Consider the following 19,780-nt stretch of genomic DNA (forward strand, 5'->3'; position numbering starts at 1 on the left):
TCCAGATGTTTAACAGCGGTGTCGGTGCACGTGTGGCTGTGAGTGGCAGCTGCCAGCGGAATTCACAAATAGTCCCACTTTCCTTTTCTCGGGCACTGGTGTAATCACACTATCCGACCCTAGAAGTGAGGTGGGACCGCACGGCTAGCTTTGGAGGATGAAATGTGAGTGGAAGGGGTGTGTGGGGGCCGCTTGTGGGTGGAAGCCGTGCACGATGCACCACTGGTGCAGTCCTCCTGCCTCAGTGTCCAGCAACATTCTCCACGGTGGTTGGTCCTCGGTCTGGTTCTGGGGTGAGGCGGCGGCATGGAGGGGGGCAAAGCCCGCAAGGGACACAAGGTGTGAGAGAGAGATAAGCCTCCGTTATTTAATTTTAAGTTCCTGAGACTTGAGGGTGATGCACAACTCATGGAAAATCTAGCCTCTTCTGCCCGATTCCCCAAGCATTCTTGGTGAGACTGTATCAACTTAAAATATTCACATGCCTCTCGTGTAGAGATGCCACTGCTAGGAATGTATGAAACAGATATGCTCACACACTGCAGCTTTGTTTGTAATAGCAAAAAGCAGAACAGCCTGCATCCATCCTAAGACACTGGAATCCACGCAGAGTAGAATAATCCGTAACCAGAAAAAGCAGTGAAGCAGGTGTAGATGCACCTGGGAGGCCTTAACCCCAAGATCAGAGCTGGAGTAAGATATTAGAGGCCCTGGGATCTACAAAGATTATGATGCCCTTCCCCACCCCACCAGTATAAATAAAAAACTAAAAATAAATCAGGAAATAAATGTTTAGGGTGCCTGGGTGGCTCAGGGGTTGAGTGTCTGCCTCTGGCTCAGGTCGTGATCCCAGGGTCGAGTCCTGGGATCCAAACCCACATCAGACTCTCCACAGGGAGCCTGCTTCTCCCTCTGCCTGTGTCTCTGCCTCTCTCTGTATGTCTCTCATGAACAAATAAATAAAATCTTTAAAAAAGGAAATGAATGTTTAAAAGTCCATTTAAAAAAGTTTTTATAAAAATGGCATGTCCCCTAAGAGATACTCAGTAAATGAGGGTATTTGCTCTCTAAGCCCGCTGTAACAAATCACCATAAATACTGCAGCTTAGAATGACAAACGTGTATTGCCTCACAGTTATGGAGGCTGGAAGTCCAAAATCAGGTGTGGGCCGGACCATGCTCCCTCTGCAGCCTCTAGGGGAGAAACCCGCACCACCCCCCGGCTTCTGGTGACTCCCGACCTTCCTGGGTTAATGGCAGCATCACTCCCATCTCTGCCTCCCTCTGCACATGGCCTCCTTTCCTGTGTCCCTCTGTGTCTCAAATGTCCCTCTCCTTTCTCTCACGACACCAGTCTTTGGATTTAGGGTCCATCCTACACCCAGGATGATCTCACCACGAGATCCTCAGCTTAATTACGTAGCAGAGACCTTATTTCCAAATCCGGTTACAGTCACACGTACCAGGGATTAGGCTTGGACATATTCTGGGGGGACACTATGTGACCCACCACAACGGGTAACAATGGATGCCCCTGGGAGATTCAGGAGTGGGAGGGACATGAACTTTCCACTGTATGTTCTTTTACACTACTTACAGTTAAAATAACATATTCCTGTAAAAGAAATTTTTTTAACGAAAGATATTTTACTAAAACATAAGATTTACAGAAGTTTCCAGACAAGCCCTACAAAATGGTCACAAGCTTTTTCTAGAAGGAAGGATTCTACACTTGACAGCAAAGCCACAATGTTATTAGTGAGGGCTGTGATGTTTGTTTAATGTTCCCATTTTGGTTCAAACAATCAAGCTTGTCCATCTACGGCGTCTAAATAAAGTTAGACTTGGCTAGAGAGCGTATTCTAAAGAACTGGTTAGCTGCTTTTAACTGATGCAATTAGGTCACCGTAAAAAGGGGGAGAGGAGCCCATAAAATTAAAACAAAACTACCTCTCCCCCTCAAAAATAATAATGAAGAAAAACACCCACACCCCTGCAGCTAACCCTGACAACTACCTTCATTCACAGTGATTTATACTTAAACCACGATGGGGGAAATGAATAAAAGCAGAGAGGGGCCACTGCTTTTAAACGTTTCACAACAATCCAGATGGTACTTCTAGCCTCTGCTCATGCTTTACAACAGTGAATCAGGACAAGACATAGATTTGCTCATGTGCATTTAATCACCAAAGGACTGAAGATGTCTGGGCTTTTATTCTGTAATGTTTCTAAGACTGTGTCCATTAAATGCAAACAAAAGAGGAAGAAGTCTTGGCAGAACAGGAGAAGTGATGCACACTTGATGATCAGATCGATTTTAAATATTACTCGTGGCGTATAGCCTAGTGCATGCTCTCGCTGCTTCTACGGCTTGGGCTTCGTTGGTCTTCCACTGCTCTGCTACATCATTTGCTAAGGATCATCTGGATTGGGAGCACTTAACAAAGCCTGGATCCATAGCAGAACTGTGCGGATCCGCAGTGCTGGGGACCACTTATCTTTCAAAATATCTAAACATATTCTTCCCAACTTGTCTACATTAGGATGATAAATTTTGGTCATGAAACGTACTTTAGGGGCTGCCATCGGGTATTCTTCTGGAAGGAATAGTTCAAGTTTAAAAGTCCCTCCCTCATAGGGGGAATCCTGGGGGCCAGCAATGACCACATGAAAATAACGGGCATTGCTCTCGTCTGGTTCTGCTTTGATGCCAGGAACTGGTTCTGCCAGCAAACGCTGGGTTTCCTTGATAATCCTGCGGGGCAGCCCGGCCGTCTTGTCAGATCCCGAGTTCGGACTCTGCTCTCGACTCTGGCTCCGCACGCCTCACGCATGAGTGGAAGTCCTGTAAAAGAAATTTTTAAAATTGAACATCTACACAAAAAGGATGCTCCTCACTCTCCCCCAAAAGTATACAGGTTCAAAATGTTGATGCTGCTAAATTGCCCCACTTTATACTCACTCATGCCACTAGAGGCTGCATACGCCACGTTTCTGATGGCGGAGGGGACAGAGCTAATCTGCCCGCTGGTGCAGGTGCCTGGTGCAGGTGCGAGCAGAAGTCAAGGGGAGAAGGCTGTTTGGAGGGACGCCAAAAGCGTGTGTGTGGCGGGGGGCATTGTTGGAGTGGCAGATTTGAGAATGCTAAAGGGGAAAGGAAAGAAGGACAGTCCCCTTCCCCACCCCTCGCCCGGAAAGAGGGAGGAAGGAAGGAAGGAAGGAGGAGGAAGGGATGGGTGTTGGCCCAGAGAGCACTCAGGATGGAGGGGAAGACCCGGAGGGAGGGCTTCTCTCCCTGATTCCCACAACTCAATGAGGAGCAGCTGGTTTGCTGCTGGGAGGGGGAGATGAGAGGACACACCTGCATTGGGCAACTTGGGGGGGACGGGGAGGGGGTGGCGGTAATTACCGAGGGACCAAAGCCCTGTGGAATGACAGGTGGCCCAGCTGGGGCTGGCCCCTCACAGTGTGCAGTGCAGGATATGGGATGAGAAGTGACTGCCCCTCCAGTTCCATCTGTCGCAAAGCCCAAACACCCTCCCTGAACACTTGACAGTACCCCCCTTCGTCGGCCTGGGGACATCGTGTCCCTGTGTGCACATGCTGGGCCATCCTCTGGGTGTTCCTGAAGAAGCCCCGGCCCGTGAGAAGCACAGGGCTCCAAGGAGCATCAGGACAAGCCTGCCCCCATCTCCCCAGGGTATTCTCGCTACGGGAGGGAGCCTTGACCAGGAAGCCGCCAGGAGCACAATTCAAATACAGTTCCCTGGGATCCCTGGGTGGCGCAGCGGTTTGGCGCCTGCCTGTGGCCCAGGGCGCGATCCAGGAGACCCGGGATCGAATCCCACGTCGGGCTCCCGGTGCATGGAGCCTGCTTCTCCCTCTGCCTGTGTCTCTGCCTCTCTCTCTCTCTCTCTCTCTGTGTGACTATCATAAATAAAATAAATAAAAAAACAAATACAGTTCCCTTTACGGGGGAGGCAGCCTGCCAGAGAGGGGAGCTCCTACTTTGTGCCACAGATGGTGGGATATCCCGCGAGAGACAAAGTGGACAAGGCCCTGACCCCGCAGAAGTCATCATCACCCCCTGGTTGCAGGATGTTCATTCAATCGGCCTCCGGAGTGAGGGGTTTGCCAACAAGGAAGAAAGGGCATGGCCTCAGAGGCACAGGCTCAGAGGAGGTCACTTCACTCTGAACCCACTGCTCAGCTGCACAGCGGGATCGTGAAGGCGCCGGCGTTTCTTCCCAGTGTGGCCGTCTGGGCCAGCCCCTGCAGGCAAGCCGAACATGCCACCTGAGGCCACGGCTGCTCAGCGCTGAGCGTGCTCCCGCTCCCTGCCATGTTTGCCAGGTGCCAGATGCCACTTCAGTCGCCTTTTGGGACACGGTGTGTAAACCATTCTGCAAGTTGAATCGTTTGGAACACTGAGCTTGTGCCACAGTTTAACTCTTTAAAGTACATGTATGACATTCCTGCAGATGGAAATCCAAAGTCTTCGTACAATAAATCTCGTGAAGTGCGTGCAGAACATTAGCTGGAAATCAAAATCGAGCAGTACCTTCAAGAAACGGCTGGTTGGTGAGGTCGGGGGCCGGTGCCAAGGCACAGAGGCTGGAGCAGGGTAGGAGCGGATTTTCAGATGCCAGGCTAAGGCCCAGAGACAGAACGGATGGAGGAAGGCAGTGAGGAGTCCACGGGAACCGGCAATGACAGGGAGGGCCAGACACCGGCGAGGTGGCCTCAACCGACCGCGGTGGCAGCTCGGAGGGCTCAGAGTGAGGGGCGGAAAGAAGGCACCTGGAGCATTCAGGGTCTGGGGCTGCTGCTTCCTTCCTCTGGGCGTCACTGATGCTGTCTGGGACAGCGAGGCCGGACCCTGACCCTCCAGGACCCAGGTCCTATAGGTCTCGGGTGGCTCCATCTTCCGGGACCCCAGGCGTAGCTTCACTCTGCTCGGGTCCGAGCCGGCAACCGAGCAGAGAGCCTGGCCGTCAGGCCGCGGGGGCCTAGGACGCTCCGCCGCAGCCCACCGCCCCCACCGGAGCCCCGAGTCCTGTGCACGGACCGGGCTCCCCCAGGGCAGGCACAGGCGCGGGCGTCCGCGTCCCCACCAGCGCGCAAACCCGCGCACGAGGGGGGTGGAGGGGTGGCTGCTGCTGCTGCTGCTGCTGCTCCTGCTGCTCCTCCTGCTGCTGCTCCTCCTGCTGCTGCTCCTCCTGCTCCTGCTGCTGCTCCTCCTGCTCCTGCTGCTCCTGCTGCTGCTGCTCCTCCTGCTGCTCCTCCTGCTGCTCCTCCTGCTGCTCCTGCTGTTCCTCCTGCTGCTGCTCCTCCTGCTCCTGTTGCTGCTCCTCCTGCTCCTGCTGCTGCTCCTGCTGCTGCTCCTGCTCCTGCTCCTGCTCCTGCAGCTCTTGCTGCTCCGGGCCCGCGGGCGCTCGCGCGCAGGACGAGCAGGGCCTCCACAGGAGCACCAGCCCACGCGGCCCAGCCCGTGGCCACCGCCTCCTTCCGCCGCAGCGCCACAGCGCGTGTGCCCGAGCGGGACGCGGGGGCGATCCCGCCGTGCTCTCTCGGGCCTCAGTTTCCCCGCGCAGGGAGGGGCTGGAGCGAAGGTCTCCGAGCGCCCTCTGCTGGCCGGGTGGCGGGCGGGGCGCGGATCTCGGGGCTGCAGGTGCGGCGGCGGCGGAAGCCGGGCGGGCTCCCCTCGAGAGGCTCCGCGGGTGGCGGGTGGAGAGCGCGGAGAACCGGCGGGCGCGAGGGGCAGGTCGCCTTGCTGTCGCTGAGCCCCGGGTAGCGCCCCCCCCCCCGCCCCGCCCCGCCCAGTTTCCGGAAGGTCGGAGCCAGCACCTGCCCCACCCGGAGCCTCGGGAGCTCCGTGCTCGGGGACCCCTGGTTCTCTCCGATCACCACCTCTCCAGGCCGGGGCTCTGGTGCCGCTTCCCTGGGGTGGGAGTCAGAAGCGGGGTCGAATCCCGGCTCCTTCACTCGCAGGCTGGCCGTGCTGGGCAAGTCAGGTAGCCTCTGGCCTTCTATCTCCTTACCTTTAAAGGGGAGGTGACAGTCCCTCCCCTCGGGGTCACCGCGAAGGGAGAGGAGTTCTGAGACCTCACGTACCTGTGAGCCAGGGAAGAGAGCGCTGGAGGAGGTAGTTATTTCCCGGCTGCAGTGACCTGGTGACATCCTCCTGGCTCCGCGGCAGCTCCTGGAGCAGAGGGGAAAGCCCTGCCAGCAAGGCTAGCTGCCCCAGCCGCTGGGTCTGCCTGTGCCGGGGTGGGCAGAGGGGTGTCACCCTTAGGGGTGCCCGCGCCTTCTGTTAGCTCTCCTTTCTTCAGTGAAGTCTATTCAGCTCGAAGCCCCCCTTCCTTGTTCCCTGAGCCTTCCTACCTTCTAGAAGGAAGAGGCTGGGATGAAAAAGGGCATTTCAAGTCACCACTGCCCACCCCCCACCCCCCACCCACCCCCTGCCCCAGACAACTCTTCCAGAAGTAGTGAGCAGTGAGTGCAGGTGAGCAGGTGCGCAAGCAGAGGCGGGTCAAACACTTGAACCAAGCACTCAAGGGTGTTTCTTCCTTGGTGGAAGTTTGGAACAGGAACCTCCCAAAGTTCATTTATTCATTAATTCAATTGGTATTTGTGGGAATTGAATTTAGACTGATTGTATTTTTGCCAGGCAGAGAAGGATTTTTGGCCAATGCTTTTATTTTACCCATGAGAAACTGAGGCCCAGAGAGAAGGGTCTTACCCCCTTGGTGCATTAAAACCAGAAGTTGACATCCAGGACAGCTCTCCATCTGCTGCAAAGTGCCCGCCCCGATTCAAAAGCTTTTCATTTAGTGAAGGCGCATTTTAGATGGGCCTTTGATGCATCAATCGGAGTTTAACAAATGAAGGCCGCAGGGGAGTTTTATTCTAGGGGAAGGGGTAGAGGAACAGAAGCACCAAGCTGGGAAGCCGGAGGTGGTGAATTGGAAGCACATGTCCAGAGCTCCTTATCTCCCTTCTGAAATGAAAAATGTTTCAAAAACCGAAAGGTCTCTTTACTTTTTTTTTTTTTTTTTTTTGGAGTGTATATGGTGGTAACCTGGCCTAAACTGACATGAGTTATTTATAATTTATTTCATTTATATGAGTATTCATATTCACATATTTTGTTGCCTAGATTACAATATGCTGCTCCAGACTCCTCTGAGCACCGTGACTGCCCATTACTACCTTTGCAAAGTCCAAAGAAATTATGGATCTTGAAACCCATTTAGTCCTAAGGCTTTAGGTAAAGGGTTGAGGATGCTTCTACTCTGGCTGGGGTCCAGGTGCACAGATAGAAATGTGGGAGATTAGGCTGCAGAAGTGGGTTGTGGTGGAGACCAAGAGAAGCATGGAGTCTGAATTTTATCGTTTGGGCTCTGGGGAGCCACTGAAGGTTCCTGAGCCCGTGTGTCTGTCTGAGGGCCGTAGAAGCGGTTACGACCTAGCTAAGAGCAAGCAGATCTTCGCCTCTAGATCGTGGCCTCGAGTCTCTTCTCCCATTTGAGAAGTATTGCTTTTGTTTACTCACTTGTCCCTTCTGCTTGCATTTGCACAGCATGCAGCTGGGTGTCTTACACAACCACCTCCCTTAGCCTTCCCAGCAGGCTTGTGCCATAGACATTACGGTCCCCATGATATAAAGGAGATACCTTTATATCATGGTGGCTCAGAGAGGTTGAGTGACTTGCCCATGGCCACACAGCCAGCCAGTAGTGCCTCTGGAAAGGGTCATGGTGGTACCAGAATGAAGAGGAAGGGATTTATTCTGATGGGGTCTGGGGAGAGAGGTGTAACTAGGAAGGCTTCTGAAGGAGGTGATCTTCACACAGGGCCTCCAAGGGTGGCCAGGTCTGGGTTGGGCCCACAGAGAGCTGAGTGCAGGTGCAGAAAGCCTGTTGCTGAGCCCCATGGTTCCTGTTTTTGCTGACAGTAAAATTTGAAAATGTTGTATAAGCTAAGTTAATGCTAATAGTTGGCCTATGTGTGTTTTTTATGGTCGTAATTTGGTAACTTCTCTTTAGACTTCCTACACTGTATTGTGTTTCTTTTACTGCAATTCTAATTTGTTAGTGGAGGTGGGTAAGGGACACTTCACATTATTATTATTATTATTATTATTATTTTAAAGATTTTATTGATTTATTCATGAGAGACAGAGAGAGAGAGAGAGAGAGAGAGGCAGAGACACAGGCAGAGGGAGAAGCAGGCTCCACGCAGGGAGCCTGATGTGGCACTCGATCCCAGGTCTCCAGGATCACGCCCTGGGCCAAAGGCAGGCGCCAAACCGCTGAGCCACCTGGGCTGCCCACATTATTATTTTTTTAATGTCCTCATAGTACTCTCTGCTTGGAGCCAGGCTGCCCGGAGGTTGCTGGGCCTCTACATGGTGGTGCTGAAGGAGGAAACCCATGGCTTGCAGATGGAACGCACTGCCCGCCACCTGCAGGCCCAAGCCACCTGCTGGAGCTACCTACCCGCATCTTCCACAACCTGTTCCCTGGCTTCATGGTGCAGGTGAGCAGCGACTTGCAGGACCTGGTGAGCCTCCCTCTCTGGGCGTGCCACTTCCTGCAAGGTCTGTGCCGCTGTATGCGTACTGGGGACTGTTCTTAGCGTGCCCATCACGGAAAATCAGGAGGTACATACATTTATTGAGCACTTACTGAGTACTAAGCACACTGGCTCCTGGCTTTATGGACAGGATGGTTTAAGCCTGGTTATACCCCAGTGGTACTTCCATCCTCATTTGAAAGATGAGGAAACCGAGGTTCAGAAGGGATCACACAGACAGCTAGGGGTAGAGCTGGGATCAAAGCCAGTGGTCTGCCTCCTAGCTGTCCTTGTGCTGATGAACTTGCTGCCCATGGGAACGTACAGGAATAAGGCCCCACAACATGCTTTTACAAAATGACTCAGGATCCAAAATCCCTTTGAAGCTGACGCTATTCTGAAGGTTCCTCCTATAGGACAGGTAGGCTCTTTTCCCCTCTGGCATGGCCTTGGTGTCACATCTATGGTGGAGGCGCAGAATGAGGCCTGGGTACTGGGGACTTCTGGCCTCCCTTCTCCTCACCCTGGCCCTACTGCAAGGTTAAATACCTTTATTTTTTCTTTTTTCAGCCTCTGCCTCTTTCCCCAAACACCTCCCCCTACACCCCCTGCCTCTTGTCCTCCTAACTTGATGAAAACACAAAGTTCCCGTTTTCACACTGATCCTCTACTTGGCTGGGGGCCTTCTCAGCCTCCTGCAGACACCAAGACCCAGAGTGGATGGGTTCATGCCTGAGGTCACACAATACAGAACTAGCAGAGCCAGAATTTGGACCCGGGTCTCCTGGCTCCACTGCACTACTACTGAGTGGTCTAGTTCAGTTTGGCATACAGTGGTTGCACAACTACTGTGCATGAAGTTCTGGCGGCGGGGGGTGGGGAGAGGCAATGACATGGATTGAACAGGGTCCCTGCCCTTGGGGACCTTACTCTAATGGGGAAATATTGTCCATCAGCCAGCTCAACACACACAGAAGCACCTACTGTGTGCTACAGGAATGAGGAGGAACCAGACCTAGCCTTTTCCCGTGAGTTCACAGGTCAGAGGGAGAGACTGAGAAGTGGTGGCCAGTACAGCTAACTGGGGTATTATGTGCGCTCAGCACCGTGGGGGAGCAGGGGATAAGGTGCCCACATGTGCCAGGTGACACCCAGGAGCCCTGTAGGCCAGGGCAACTTCTTGTTGGAGAGATACAGGCATTTGCCATCAAGAGCTGATCTTTCAGGGAGCCTGGGTGGTTCAGTTGGTTAAGAGTCCAACTTGATTTTGGCTGGGGTCATGAGATAGGGCCTCTGTCCTCCTCCCTGCTCTCTCTCTCTCCATCTCCTCCCCCCAAAAAAAGAAAGAAAAAAGAAAAAAAGATGTGGGCTGTGGCATTGTACCAGCCTGGGTTCAAGTCCCACCTAAGCCCCTTACTAGTTTGTAAGCTTGGGCAAAGTCTTTTACCTTGCAGAGGCTGGGCATTAAAGTAGGAATGGCCATTAAGGGCCATTAAACGAGATCACGGAGTACTTAAACAGATGCTAAGTACAGAAACTCACAGAGGTGCTGGCAGGTTAAGGAGCCCACAGGGAGCCTGAGGCACCTGGAGGCTACCTGCTGTGCAAGCTGTTAACCACCTCTGGGTCTGAAGGGTGAGCACACCGAGTAGTGTTACCCCTGCCCAGGAGGGAGCCGTGGTCAGAGGAGGCAGCTCTTGATGGAACCTTCTGCTAAAACAGGGAGGGAGTGGAGAAGACCCTGAGCTCCTGCCGGCTCCTCCCATGGATGGAGCCCAAGAGGAAGCCCTGCAAAGGGTGCCGGGCACCGCAGTCTGCGGGGTCAGCCTCCTGGGCCACAAACAGATGTGAGGGCAAACCGAGTGACCTGTGTGATCATCATGATCTGGCCGGGGAGTCCCGATGCCGCCTGCCCAGCGCCGGGCACTGCCTGGCTCCCAGACATGCCAAGGTCAGAGCCCCTCCCACAGGAATCCCCTCTGCTGGTCCCGGTTGGTGTCAGTGGCCCAGATGTTGGAGCGCAGGGCTCCCCAGCCCGCTGGAGAAGTGAGCCGATCGCAGCCTCCCCTTGTGCTCACTGGGGCTCTCCCTACCCCCTCCCTTTCTTACTCCCCTGCCGCAGGTGTCGTCCCTGCACCTGGGTCTGCAGGCTCTCCCTGCTTTCTCCTGCTCCCCCAGCTTTGCCCTGTGTAGGCTGCACCCCCTAGTCTGTCCCCTGTAGGTCCTGCCCATCTTGGCACCTGCTTCTTGGGAACCCTGAGCTGACCATGCTAAGAAAGGATGGAGTGCAGGTGGGGGGCTTTGGGGGGAATTTCCAACGCTGCGTTTTTGTCCGAGGCAGTAACTCAGGTCAGCTGGAAACTGCCCCTGGGAGCTGTCCCGGCAGCCCCTGCAGCGGACTTGCAGCCGAGTGGCCCGGACCCAGGCCCCTCCGAGCCCTCGCGTCCTCTGCCAGTTAAGCTGCCAGCTCCGATGGCCACACATCCCGGTTCTTCTCCCTTTAATACAATTTGTTATCCTTCGCATTTTGTTGTGTCTCCCTCTTAGGTTGGGAAGCTGTGGGAAGTTATAAATACGGGCTTGGCTCATTCTAAACCATTATACATATTATTTTTAAATGTTCATATTATTTCATGCTAATAGTACTATTTTGGAGTCAGGCTCCTTGGTTCCCTTCCTGGTTCCACCACTGCCCACTGATCTTGGACAGTAATTAACCGCCTGCCTGCCTCATCTCACTGTTGTAGAATAAAGATGTAATTGTACATGCCTTTTGAGGATTTTTCAAGATTAAATGAGTTAATATACGTAAGGTGCTTGGAGCAGTGACGGGGACAGGGTACATAGTTTCTATGTATTAACTATCACGTTAGGGGGCGCCTGGGGGCTCAGTCAGTTAAGCATCTGCCTGCGGCTCAGGTCATGATCCCTGGGTCCGGGGATGGAGTCCCACGTCCCGCTGCCTGCCCTGCAGAGAGTCCACTTCTCTCTCCACCCCTCCCTCCTGCTTGTGATCTCTCTGTCATGTGTGCTCTCACTCTGTCAAATAAATACAAAAAAATATATTTTTAAAAATATTTAATGTGTTTATTCATGAGAGACACAAAGAGAAGTAGAGACACAGGCCGAGGGAGAAGCGGGCTCCATCCAGGACCCCGGGATCACGCCCTGAGCCGAAAGCAGACATTCAGCCACTGAGCCACCTAGGGGTCCCTAAATAAATAAAATCTTAAAAAGCAAAACAAAACTACTACTTTAATCTCATGGTTACTCTTTCCTCTCCACAAACCTTGCCTTGGAAAGATGAGAGCTGCCTGGTGGAGGTGGGGGATGCACCAGCATCCAAAGTGACCACCTGGAAATTGAAAGCAGGGTGACCGTCACTTGAGAGTGTGCCCAGGGAGGATGGGCCACACTTCCCCAGACAGCTCTGCTTGTCCTCCAGGCAGGAGGGCTGCCCCCTCTCTCACCTGGAGATGGCTGGTGACCGCCCCCCGCCCCCAGTGTCACAGCTCTGCTGCTGCTGGCCTGGCCTTCCCTGCCATTGCAGTCCCTTCCCGGGCATCAGTTGTGGGGTGGGGGCACCCATCCGGTACCTCGCTAATATATGACAGGGTAGGGGGAACTTTTTTACTCTGGCCTTGTGTTAAAGCCTTCTGACCGCGGAAGCCGAGACAGCCTCTGTGTGAGCGCCGGAGGGTCCCGGACTGTAAGGGCTGGTAGGGCCCGGAGGGGGCAGGAAAGGGTACTAATCGGGTTACTGCCACGGTCGGGTGGGGCCGCGTATTCACGTGCTTAGAAGGAGCCTGGCGACTTGGCTGCTTTTCTGTCTGCTACTGTGGTTTACACATGTCCGCGTGTATCACTTGGGGTTCTCCGGAGACAAAACCAATAGGGTGTGTGGCTATATGGATACCTACATAGCCAGAGATTTATTTTAAGGAATCGGCTTGCGTGATTGTGGGGCTGGCAAGTCCAGCAGGCATTCCTATTGCACTGAGTGCGAATTCTGTTTTATTTTTTTATTTTTCTTAAGATTTTATTTATTTATTCATGAGACACACAGAGGGAGAGGCAGAGACACAGGCAGAGGGAGAAGCAGGCTCCATGCAGGAAGCCCGACGTGGGACTCGATCCCGGGACTCCAGGATCACACCCTGGGCTGAAGGCGGCGCCAAACCGCTGAGCCGCCCGGGCTGCCCACAGATTCTGTTTAAACACAGAATTCTTTCCTCCTTGGGGGACCCCTGTCTTCTTGTTAAGGTTGTCTGTTGGCCCGCCCCCACTGCAGAGGGCCGTCTGCTTTACTCACAGTCTACTGGTGCCGATATTCATCTCATCTTAAAATACCTCCAAAGCGACCCTAGACTGGTGTTTGACCAAACATCTGGACACCCTAGCCTGGCCAGGTTGACACATAAAATTAACCCCCACACCCAGCCTTCAGGGTGGGGCATGGGGAAGCAGGTGTGAGGCTCCCAGAGGTGACCTTGGCTTTGACCTCTCAAGCCTGGAGTTTATTTGGAAAAGCCAGCTGGCCCCGTCCACAGGTTGACGGTACCGCTGCCCTCGGTGGGCAGGTATATCTGGGCTCAGTGTTGCCTTCGGTGCCTGGCAGGGACTGGGGCGGTGCCTGTGGCCTTCTGGGAAGACACTTGCCTCGCTCTCCAGCCTCGGCTCCCGAGGTAGGTGTGGATGCTGCCCCTGCTCCCAGCACGGAGGGGAAGGTGGGCAGGCGGGCCCCGTGCGGGCTTCATGTGCTGCGCTTCTGGAGGCTGAACCAGCCTGGCTTTGGAGGCTGTCAGATTCCCCGACACAGGAGCCCGGGGTGGGAGGGGCTTGAACTGCCACCACCCTGGTCTCTGAGCAACACCGTCCTCAGCACGACCCCTACACTGGCACACAGCCACACCCCTGCGCCCTGGCCACTCTCCCTCCTGAACCCCCCATCGCCGTGACCTTGGGCCCTCCTTCTCTCCCTGGGTCAGCACCCTAGTGCCCTCAGCCTCCTCCCTGCCTCCCCCTGCTCCCTCTCACAGGTCACCCTCTAAGCACCAGGACCTGCCTGGGGCTTACAGCACAAGCCTGCTCACATCAGCGTCCTGCCCGGCACCTTCAGGGCTTCCCCACTGTCCGACTGCCCTGCACCCAGGGCCTCCCAGGCTCTGTCCTGCACCCAGGGCCCCAGCGAGCCGACACCACCGAGCGAGGCTATGGAGATTTGGAGCCGTTGAGGGTCAGTCACTCAGCTGTGTGCCTGGTGGACGCAGCGATGAAGCCTCTGCCCTGGAGGGGCTGACGTCTGGTGGGGTCCATGGCAGTCCACTCCTCTGCCCAGCGTGGGAGGACACCTGCAGGGTGTGGGGAGAGGTGTGGGCATTGGTGGGGGAACAAGGGAAAGAACCTTGTCCTGTTCCAGAGACTTAGCAGGAGTCTGGCCAGAGTGTGTGTGTGTTGGAAGTGAGTGTGTGGCGGGGTGCAGGTGTGAGCCAGGGCTTTCCCTGGTAAAACTGCATAAAGCAGATACAACCAGGCCTGTTCTGGGGCACCTGGGTGGCACAGGTAAGCATCGGACTCTCGGTTTCGGTTTGGGCCATGGTCTCAGCTCTGTGTTCAGCGGGGAGTCTGCTTAAGATTTTGTCTCCCTCTCCCTCTGCCCCTCCTGCCCATGTTCTCTCTCTCTCTCTCTCTTTGAAATAAATATACATCTTTTTTTTTTTTTTTAACCCAAAAACCCAAAAGACCAGGCCTGTCCTCTCTGCCTAGCCCCCTGTTTTTCTCTATGGCACTTACAACTGCCTGCTGCACTGAGTAGTTACCGCCTATTATCTGTCTCCCCTGCTGGGCTGTGAGCTCCACGGGGCATTGGAAGGTGCCATGTGGTAGGGTCAGAGGGCAGCACCTGGACCAGGTGTGTCGGGGGGCACCAGAGTTCTGTCTCAGAGTTCCCTCACAAGGGATGTTTGTCTGAGGCCCAACAGGTGTATGGATAGTCATGGGCTGGCAAGGTCTCAGACAGCCCCTGCAGTTCCTTGCCTCAGCTCCCCTGTCACCATCACCCCTACCCCCACCTTTCTAGGTTATCACTGTGGAGGCCACTAATACACAGGACCAACCAGTGACCCTGGGCGTCCTGAGGACTGACTTTGGCTTCTGTGTGGACCTCTTTGCCCCAAGGGACCTCCAGTGACTGCGGGGCCTCTTTACATCACAGAGTGGAATGTCACAGGCCACTGCCAGTGTGGCTGGGGAGTTGCAGTCCCATTGTCTCATCTGCCTCGGTTCCAACAGCCCCTTTGGCAGGACCCTGTTTGTAGGCTGGATGCTGGGCCGGGGGCGGGGCGACCAAAACTTGGTCCAACTGAGAGTGCTCTCAAGGACACTGGGTCAGATGGGGGAGGCAGATGCACAGAGTAGTGGGGCTGTGGAAGGGAACGTGGAAGAGACACCTGCCCAGCCTGAGGGTCAGGGAAGGCTTCCCACGGGACAGATACTTGGTCTGGGCTCTGGTGGATGAGCAGGTGCTTACCTGGCAGACAAAACAACAACTGCCAGATGTAAGGTGGTCTTACTATTTAGCTCTCAATCAGTTTGAGATTGCAGGTGGTTTAACTTCTGGAACAGCTTGGTGTGTCTGTACACATACGTGTGTACATGTGCGTGTGTGCATGTGTGTGTGTGCATGAGCACCAGGAAAGGAGTCCCACCATCTCTCACTGCCCGCCCCACCGCCAGGCACTGTGCCCATGACGCTGACCACCGAGCCCGAGCTCGCCGGAGCTGAGGCAGAGCCTGATCCATCTCTCTGCCAACGACATCACCAACGAGGCCTGGGCCCCTGAGCACCAGCGGGTGCGGCCCCCCACCTGGGGCCTACGGGGCCCTCCAGCACCATGGAGCAGGTCAGCAGGAGGGCAGGGTGGGAAGACTCTGGACTGGGCTTGGGCGGCCTCAGGAGGTCCTGCTGCCTCCCTGTGTGTGGAAGGAGGATTAGGCCACCGTCCCCCAGAGACTGGGGGAGACTGGGGGAGACCAGGCTGTGGGAGGGCTTTGCACAGCTTTGTAATGTGTGTCCTGGGAGAAGTGCATCACATTCCTTGAGCCCCTCTCCCGGACCTCAGGGCGAAGTTGGGGGCCCCCGTGAGCCGCCCCTGAGGAAGGCGCCCCTCCTGAGCCGGCTGGCCGCGGGCTCTTGGTGCAGGTGGGCAGCTGTGCCACGGGAGCATGTGGCACTGGCGCGGTTGGGGCCCCCTGGGTGGTGGCGCAGCTCTGGGGTGCCCCACACGAGGAGCTGCCGGGCTGTTGCAGTGTCTCCAGGAGCGGGAGGCATCCAGGTGTGCACACCTTCCTCGGGTCCCCCGTCCACATGCTTCCCGCCCAGGACAGCCGAGCCCTCCGTGCCCCCCAAGCCCCTCCAACTGGTACAAGTTAAAGCGCTGGGTTAGAGCAGGGAGAGGGTGCGTCTCAGGGCGCCTGGTTGGGTGCTGCCCGGGAGCCGGTGGGAGGTGGCTGGCTGGGCTCCAGGGCTCCCGGGGCCGAAGGGGGGCAGGCGGTGCCTATTCCACAGGGCGAGGGCCGGCGTTTCCACCCGGGGGTGGGGTGCACTTGACCACGCAGGGGAGTGTGTGTTGAGAGAAGCTGGGAGTCAGGCTGCGCGGGCTGGGTCCTCTCTCTGCCATCAGAGACTTCCCTGTATCTGCATTTTGAAGCCGTTCTCAGGGTCTAGGTCACCCCTAGAGCTGCCATCTGCAGGACAGTCTGTCTGGGGCAGGGGTAAGCTCCTTGTCCCCAGAAGGGGCTGGTCGCCCCTGGCAGCGACACTGGAGAGGGCTCCAGGGGCTTGACCAGGTGCCTGCGTCCGTCCCTTCCAGCCCCCTCGTCCTGTGTTTCGAAGTCCTTTCTAAAGCAGGCTGCTTCTGTCTTTGGCTCTCAGGCCCAAGGGGGCGGTGGGTCGGCCTGGGCCACAGCACATTTTGGGGCGAAGGCGTCTATACCAGGTGCTGCCTGCTGCCCCGGGCCAACCGCGGCATCTACACCGCTCCACCAGCTGGGGCTGGAATGGGCCCCCGTGCCCGTGGCTGCCAGCAGGGCCGCGGCCTCACGGTCAGGAGGTGTCCCTGTCTCCCTGTGCCCCCCGCCCCCACCGGGCTGGTCCGACGCTGGAGCCTGACTCCCTGGCGTGCAGGCTGGTTCTGCTGCTCCCTTCCCACGCCCTGGGCATGTGGCCTCCCCTCTCAACCTCTGAGCCCTCCCCCCAGGAGGAGGTGGGCAGTACCTGCCGAGAGATGGGGATGGGGAGCACCCAGACAGGCAGCGCAGTTCAGGGCGGGCTCAGGGGCAGGCCCGAAAGTGGAGCTGAGCTTGGGCTAACCTGGGCTCTGCAGGTCAACAGCAAGTTCCTTAACCTCTCTGTGTCAGCTTCCTCCCCCGTGAAATGGGGCTGGTGGGTGCTGAGCACTTAGCTAGGACAGTCCAAATGCTACCTGCCACTGTTATCGTCACTGCTCTGATACAGGTAACTGTGAATGGGGGGGTGGCTCGTGTCGAAAACATGCCTGGGGTGGGTAGCAGGAAGTCATGGCTTGTTGGGGGGGTTGAGGGGCTTGTTGGGGATCCACAGATGGTGCCCCTCCCATTGGGAGGAGGCTGAGCTGTCCTGCTTGGACCGAGCATGGGGTGTCCTGGGAAGAGCCTGGGAGATGGCAGGTGGTGGCTTGGAGTAACTGGCTTAGGAGTTGATCCTCAAACAAGTACGTGCTGGGGAGCCACTGAAGGTTTAGGAGGAGAGGGGGTCACAAGGGGAGTGAGGAGTTCAGAGCTGGCTCCAGGAGGAGCAGGGGGGTAGGTGTGCAGGATGGAATTGCGGTGGGAAGATGAGCCCAGTCAGGTGAGGGGGGCTCTTGTCCCAAGGAGAGGCTGGAACAGGTCCCTGGGGCCACGGGCCATGCTCCTCCTTGGGGTCCTGGCTTGGTAGGAATTCCGTGCTGTTCTGGTCACTCTCCCCCTTGGGAACATCCAGCAGATAAGCTCAAGGGCACGCGCCAGTTCAAGATCGGGAAGCCACAGGCCCTCGCTCCCTACGAAGCACTCTCAAAGAGCTAAGGACACGGCAGCCCGCACATGCTGAGCGACGTCCCCAGGACCCCGCAGCTAGGACATGGCGGCTTCGGGCTTCAGGAAAAGGTGACCCTGACATGCCCTGCCCCACACCGGGCACTGGGCGGGGGCTGCACGCGCGTGCCCTTATTTCCTCCTCACGGCCACCCTGTGAGAAGACGCCGTCACTCTTTCCATTCTACAGATGGGCAAACTGAGGCTTGGCATAGCTGAGTACCGCTCTCTAAGGTCTCGATGCTACGGGTATGTCTGACGCCCAGGCCCACGAACGGAGGCCCATTAAGCTCAGCCCTGAACTTCTGCTTTGGGTAGGGGCCTGGGGGAGCTCCAGCTTCTGGCCCATCTCCGGGTGGAGACGAGATACTGACACTCCCCAGAAACGAAAGCTCAGAGACGTTGAGTGGCTTTCCCACGGTCACACAGCAGGCCAGCAGCAGAGCTGAGAACTCAGGAGTTTTGTCACTTGGGCTAGTGTGTCTCCTACCTTGACTTATTTCTGGATCTTCTGGCTCTGGCCTCAGACCCTAAGGTGGTGGAGTCTGATGGTGGCGAGGAGAGACGGAGGGTCCCCCGGCCTCCCAGGGTCTGAGCCGGTCTCCTCTGCCCTGGGCTGTAGCTCCCGCTGGGAGGCCCCCCAAGTGTGCGCCTCAAGGAGGCCAGCGTCCACACCTCTTGCACCGGGTCCTGAGTGCACAGGCCGGAAGCACCGAACCCCGGGCCCTGCGGAGAAGGGGCAGCGGCCTGAGGGGCAGGACAGGCGCCCGGGGCCCCAGGGCCGCAGTGTCTGCCCAGGGCAGCTTCCTGCGTGGCCCTCACATATCTGGGCGGAGGTTTGTGGGGAGCACGTGGCCAGGAGCTTTTGCAACTGTGTGGACAGCGCGTGTGTGGGGGGGTGTAGGTGTGTGGGTGTGCTGCTGGGCCCGTTTTCGCTCTTGTCCAGAGTCGCGAGGTCGGCTCTCCGGCAGCCGCTCCCCTCCCAGGGAGCATGTGCGCTACCACACGAGGCCCGCCCCGCTCACCTGTCTTGGGTTAATGCACTTCTCTGCTGCGGGGGGGGGCAGGGGGAGGACCCAGCCACGACACGGAGGAGCGGACAAGTGAGCCCAGTGCTGGAGGCTGCGGGGAAGGCCCTGCAGAGGGGGGCAGGTGCACACGTGGGCACACGGGCACAGGTGCACACGCGCATGGGCACATAGCGACGGCTGGGACACCCCCCCGGCCCCCCCCCCCCCCCCCCCAGCATCTGTCGGTGCAGAGGAGCAATGAGCAACGGCTCTCTCCTCTCCTTTAAAAAGCCACTGGGAGCTTCTCAAAAGGAAGCCCTGGAAGCCGCCTCTTAAATGCACGTGGGAGAGGTTTTTAAAAGCGCGAGCGTGGTGTTTGTGGTCTGGGTGATGCACGTTTGGAGGGCAAGGCCGCCTCGGGCCGGTCTGCTGGCTTGCGTGGAGCGAGGGCTGCGCGCCCCAGGCCATCCCAGGCGCAGGGGACGAGGCCCACTGCTCTTCTCTCCTGGGGGGTCCTTTTTCGTGGAGGAGGAGGGCGGCCAACAATAATGTAATACAGAGTACTTCAAAGGTGCTATGCAGAAAAATAAGGCAAGGCAGGGAAGGGCCTGTTGGGTGGGGGTGCTCAGGAGAGGCCCCAGGGAGAAGGTGGAAGCATCGAGGAACAGTGTTGGGGCAGTGGGAGCAGCCGGGATGAGGACTGTGAGGTGGGGCACCAGGAGCAGACAGGAGGTGGGTGGGGTGGGGAACGGAGGGAGTCGGGAGGACCAGAGGGGGCAGGACCAGATCGGGTGGGGCCTGAGGGCCACAGTCAGGCCTTTGCACTGGGATTTCGCCTGGGAGAGCTGGGAGCCCTGGGAGCCCTGCAGGGTTCTGAGTCCCGGGTAGGCGCGGGGTGAGGCGCACTCAGGGAGTGGGGTGTCTGACCTGGGTGTGAGCAGGTCCATTTTGGCTCCAGGGAAGACTCCAGGGGACAGGACAGAAGCGGGGAGGCCGGCTGTGGATGAGCGGACACCCACTGCGACTGTCCTGCCCGGGGCATGGGGCACTCTGCCCAGTGTGGGAGTGTGGAGTGTCCG

The 19,780-nt window shown here is 56.8% G+C and overlaps 1 protein-coding gene and 1 pseudogene across 1 annotated transcript; one reads left to right on the top strand and one right to left on the bottom strand.

Annotated features, from left to right (window-relative positions):
• Positions 1 to 1,672: 1,672 nt before the first annotated feature.
• LOC140625802 (ubiquitin-conjugating enzyme E2 N-like) lies at positions 1,673 to 2,969 on the bottom strand (annotated as a pseudogene).
• PCSK9 (proprotein convertase subtilisin/kexin type 9) lies at positions 2,968 to 18,667 on the top strand. The gene is given in 12 exon segments (XM_072813413.1): positions 2,968 to 3,052; positions 5,412 to 5,674; positions 8,387 to 8,501; positions 8,504 to 8,605; positions 11,889 to 11,964; positions 11,966 to 12,063; positions 13,199 to 13,240; positions 13,243 to 13,265; positions 14,660 to 14,766; positions 15,336 to 15,678; positions 16,318 to 17,763; positions 17,882 to 18,667. Coding segments are annotated over 11 exon segments (1,887 nt in total). The 3' UTR covers positions 16,951 to 17,763; positions 17,882 to 18,667.
• Positions 18,668 to 19,780: the final 1,113 nt, after the last annotated feature.

This window comes from Canis lupus, chromosome 3 (genome assembly GCF_048164855.1).
Source record: "Canis lupus baileyi chromosome 3, mCanLup2.hap1, whole genome shotgun sequence".
In the NCBI taxonomy this organism is placed as follows: domain Eukaryota; kingdom Metazoa; phylum Chordata; class Mammalia; order Carnivora; family Canidae; genus Canis; species Canis lupus.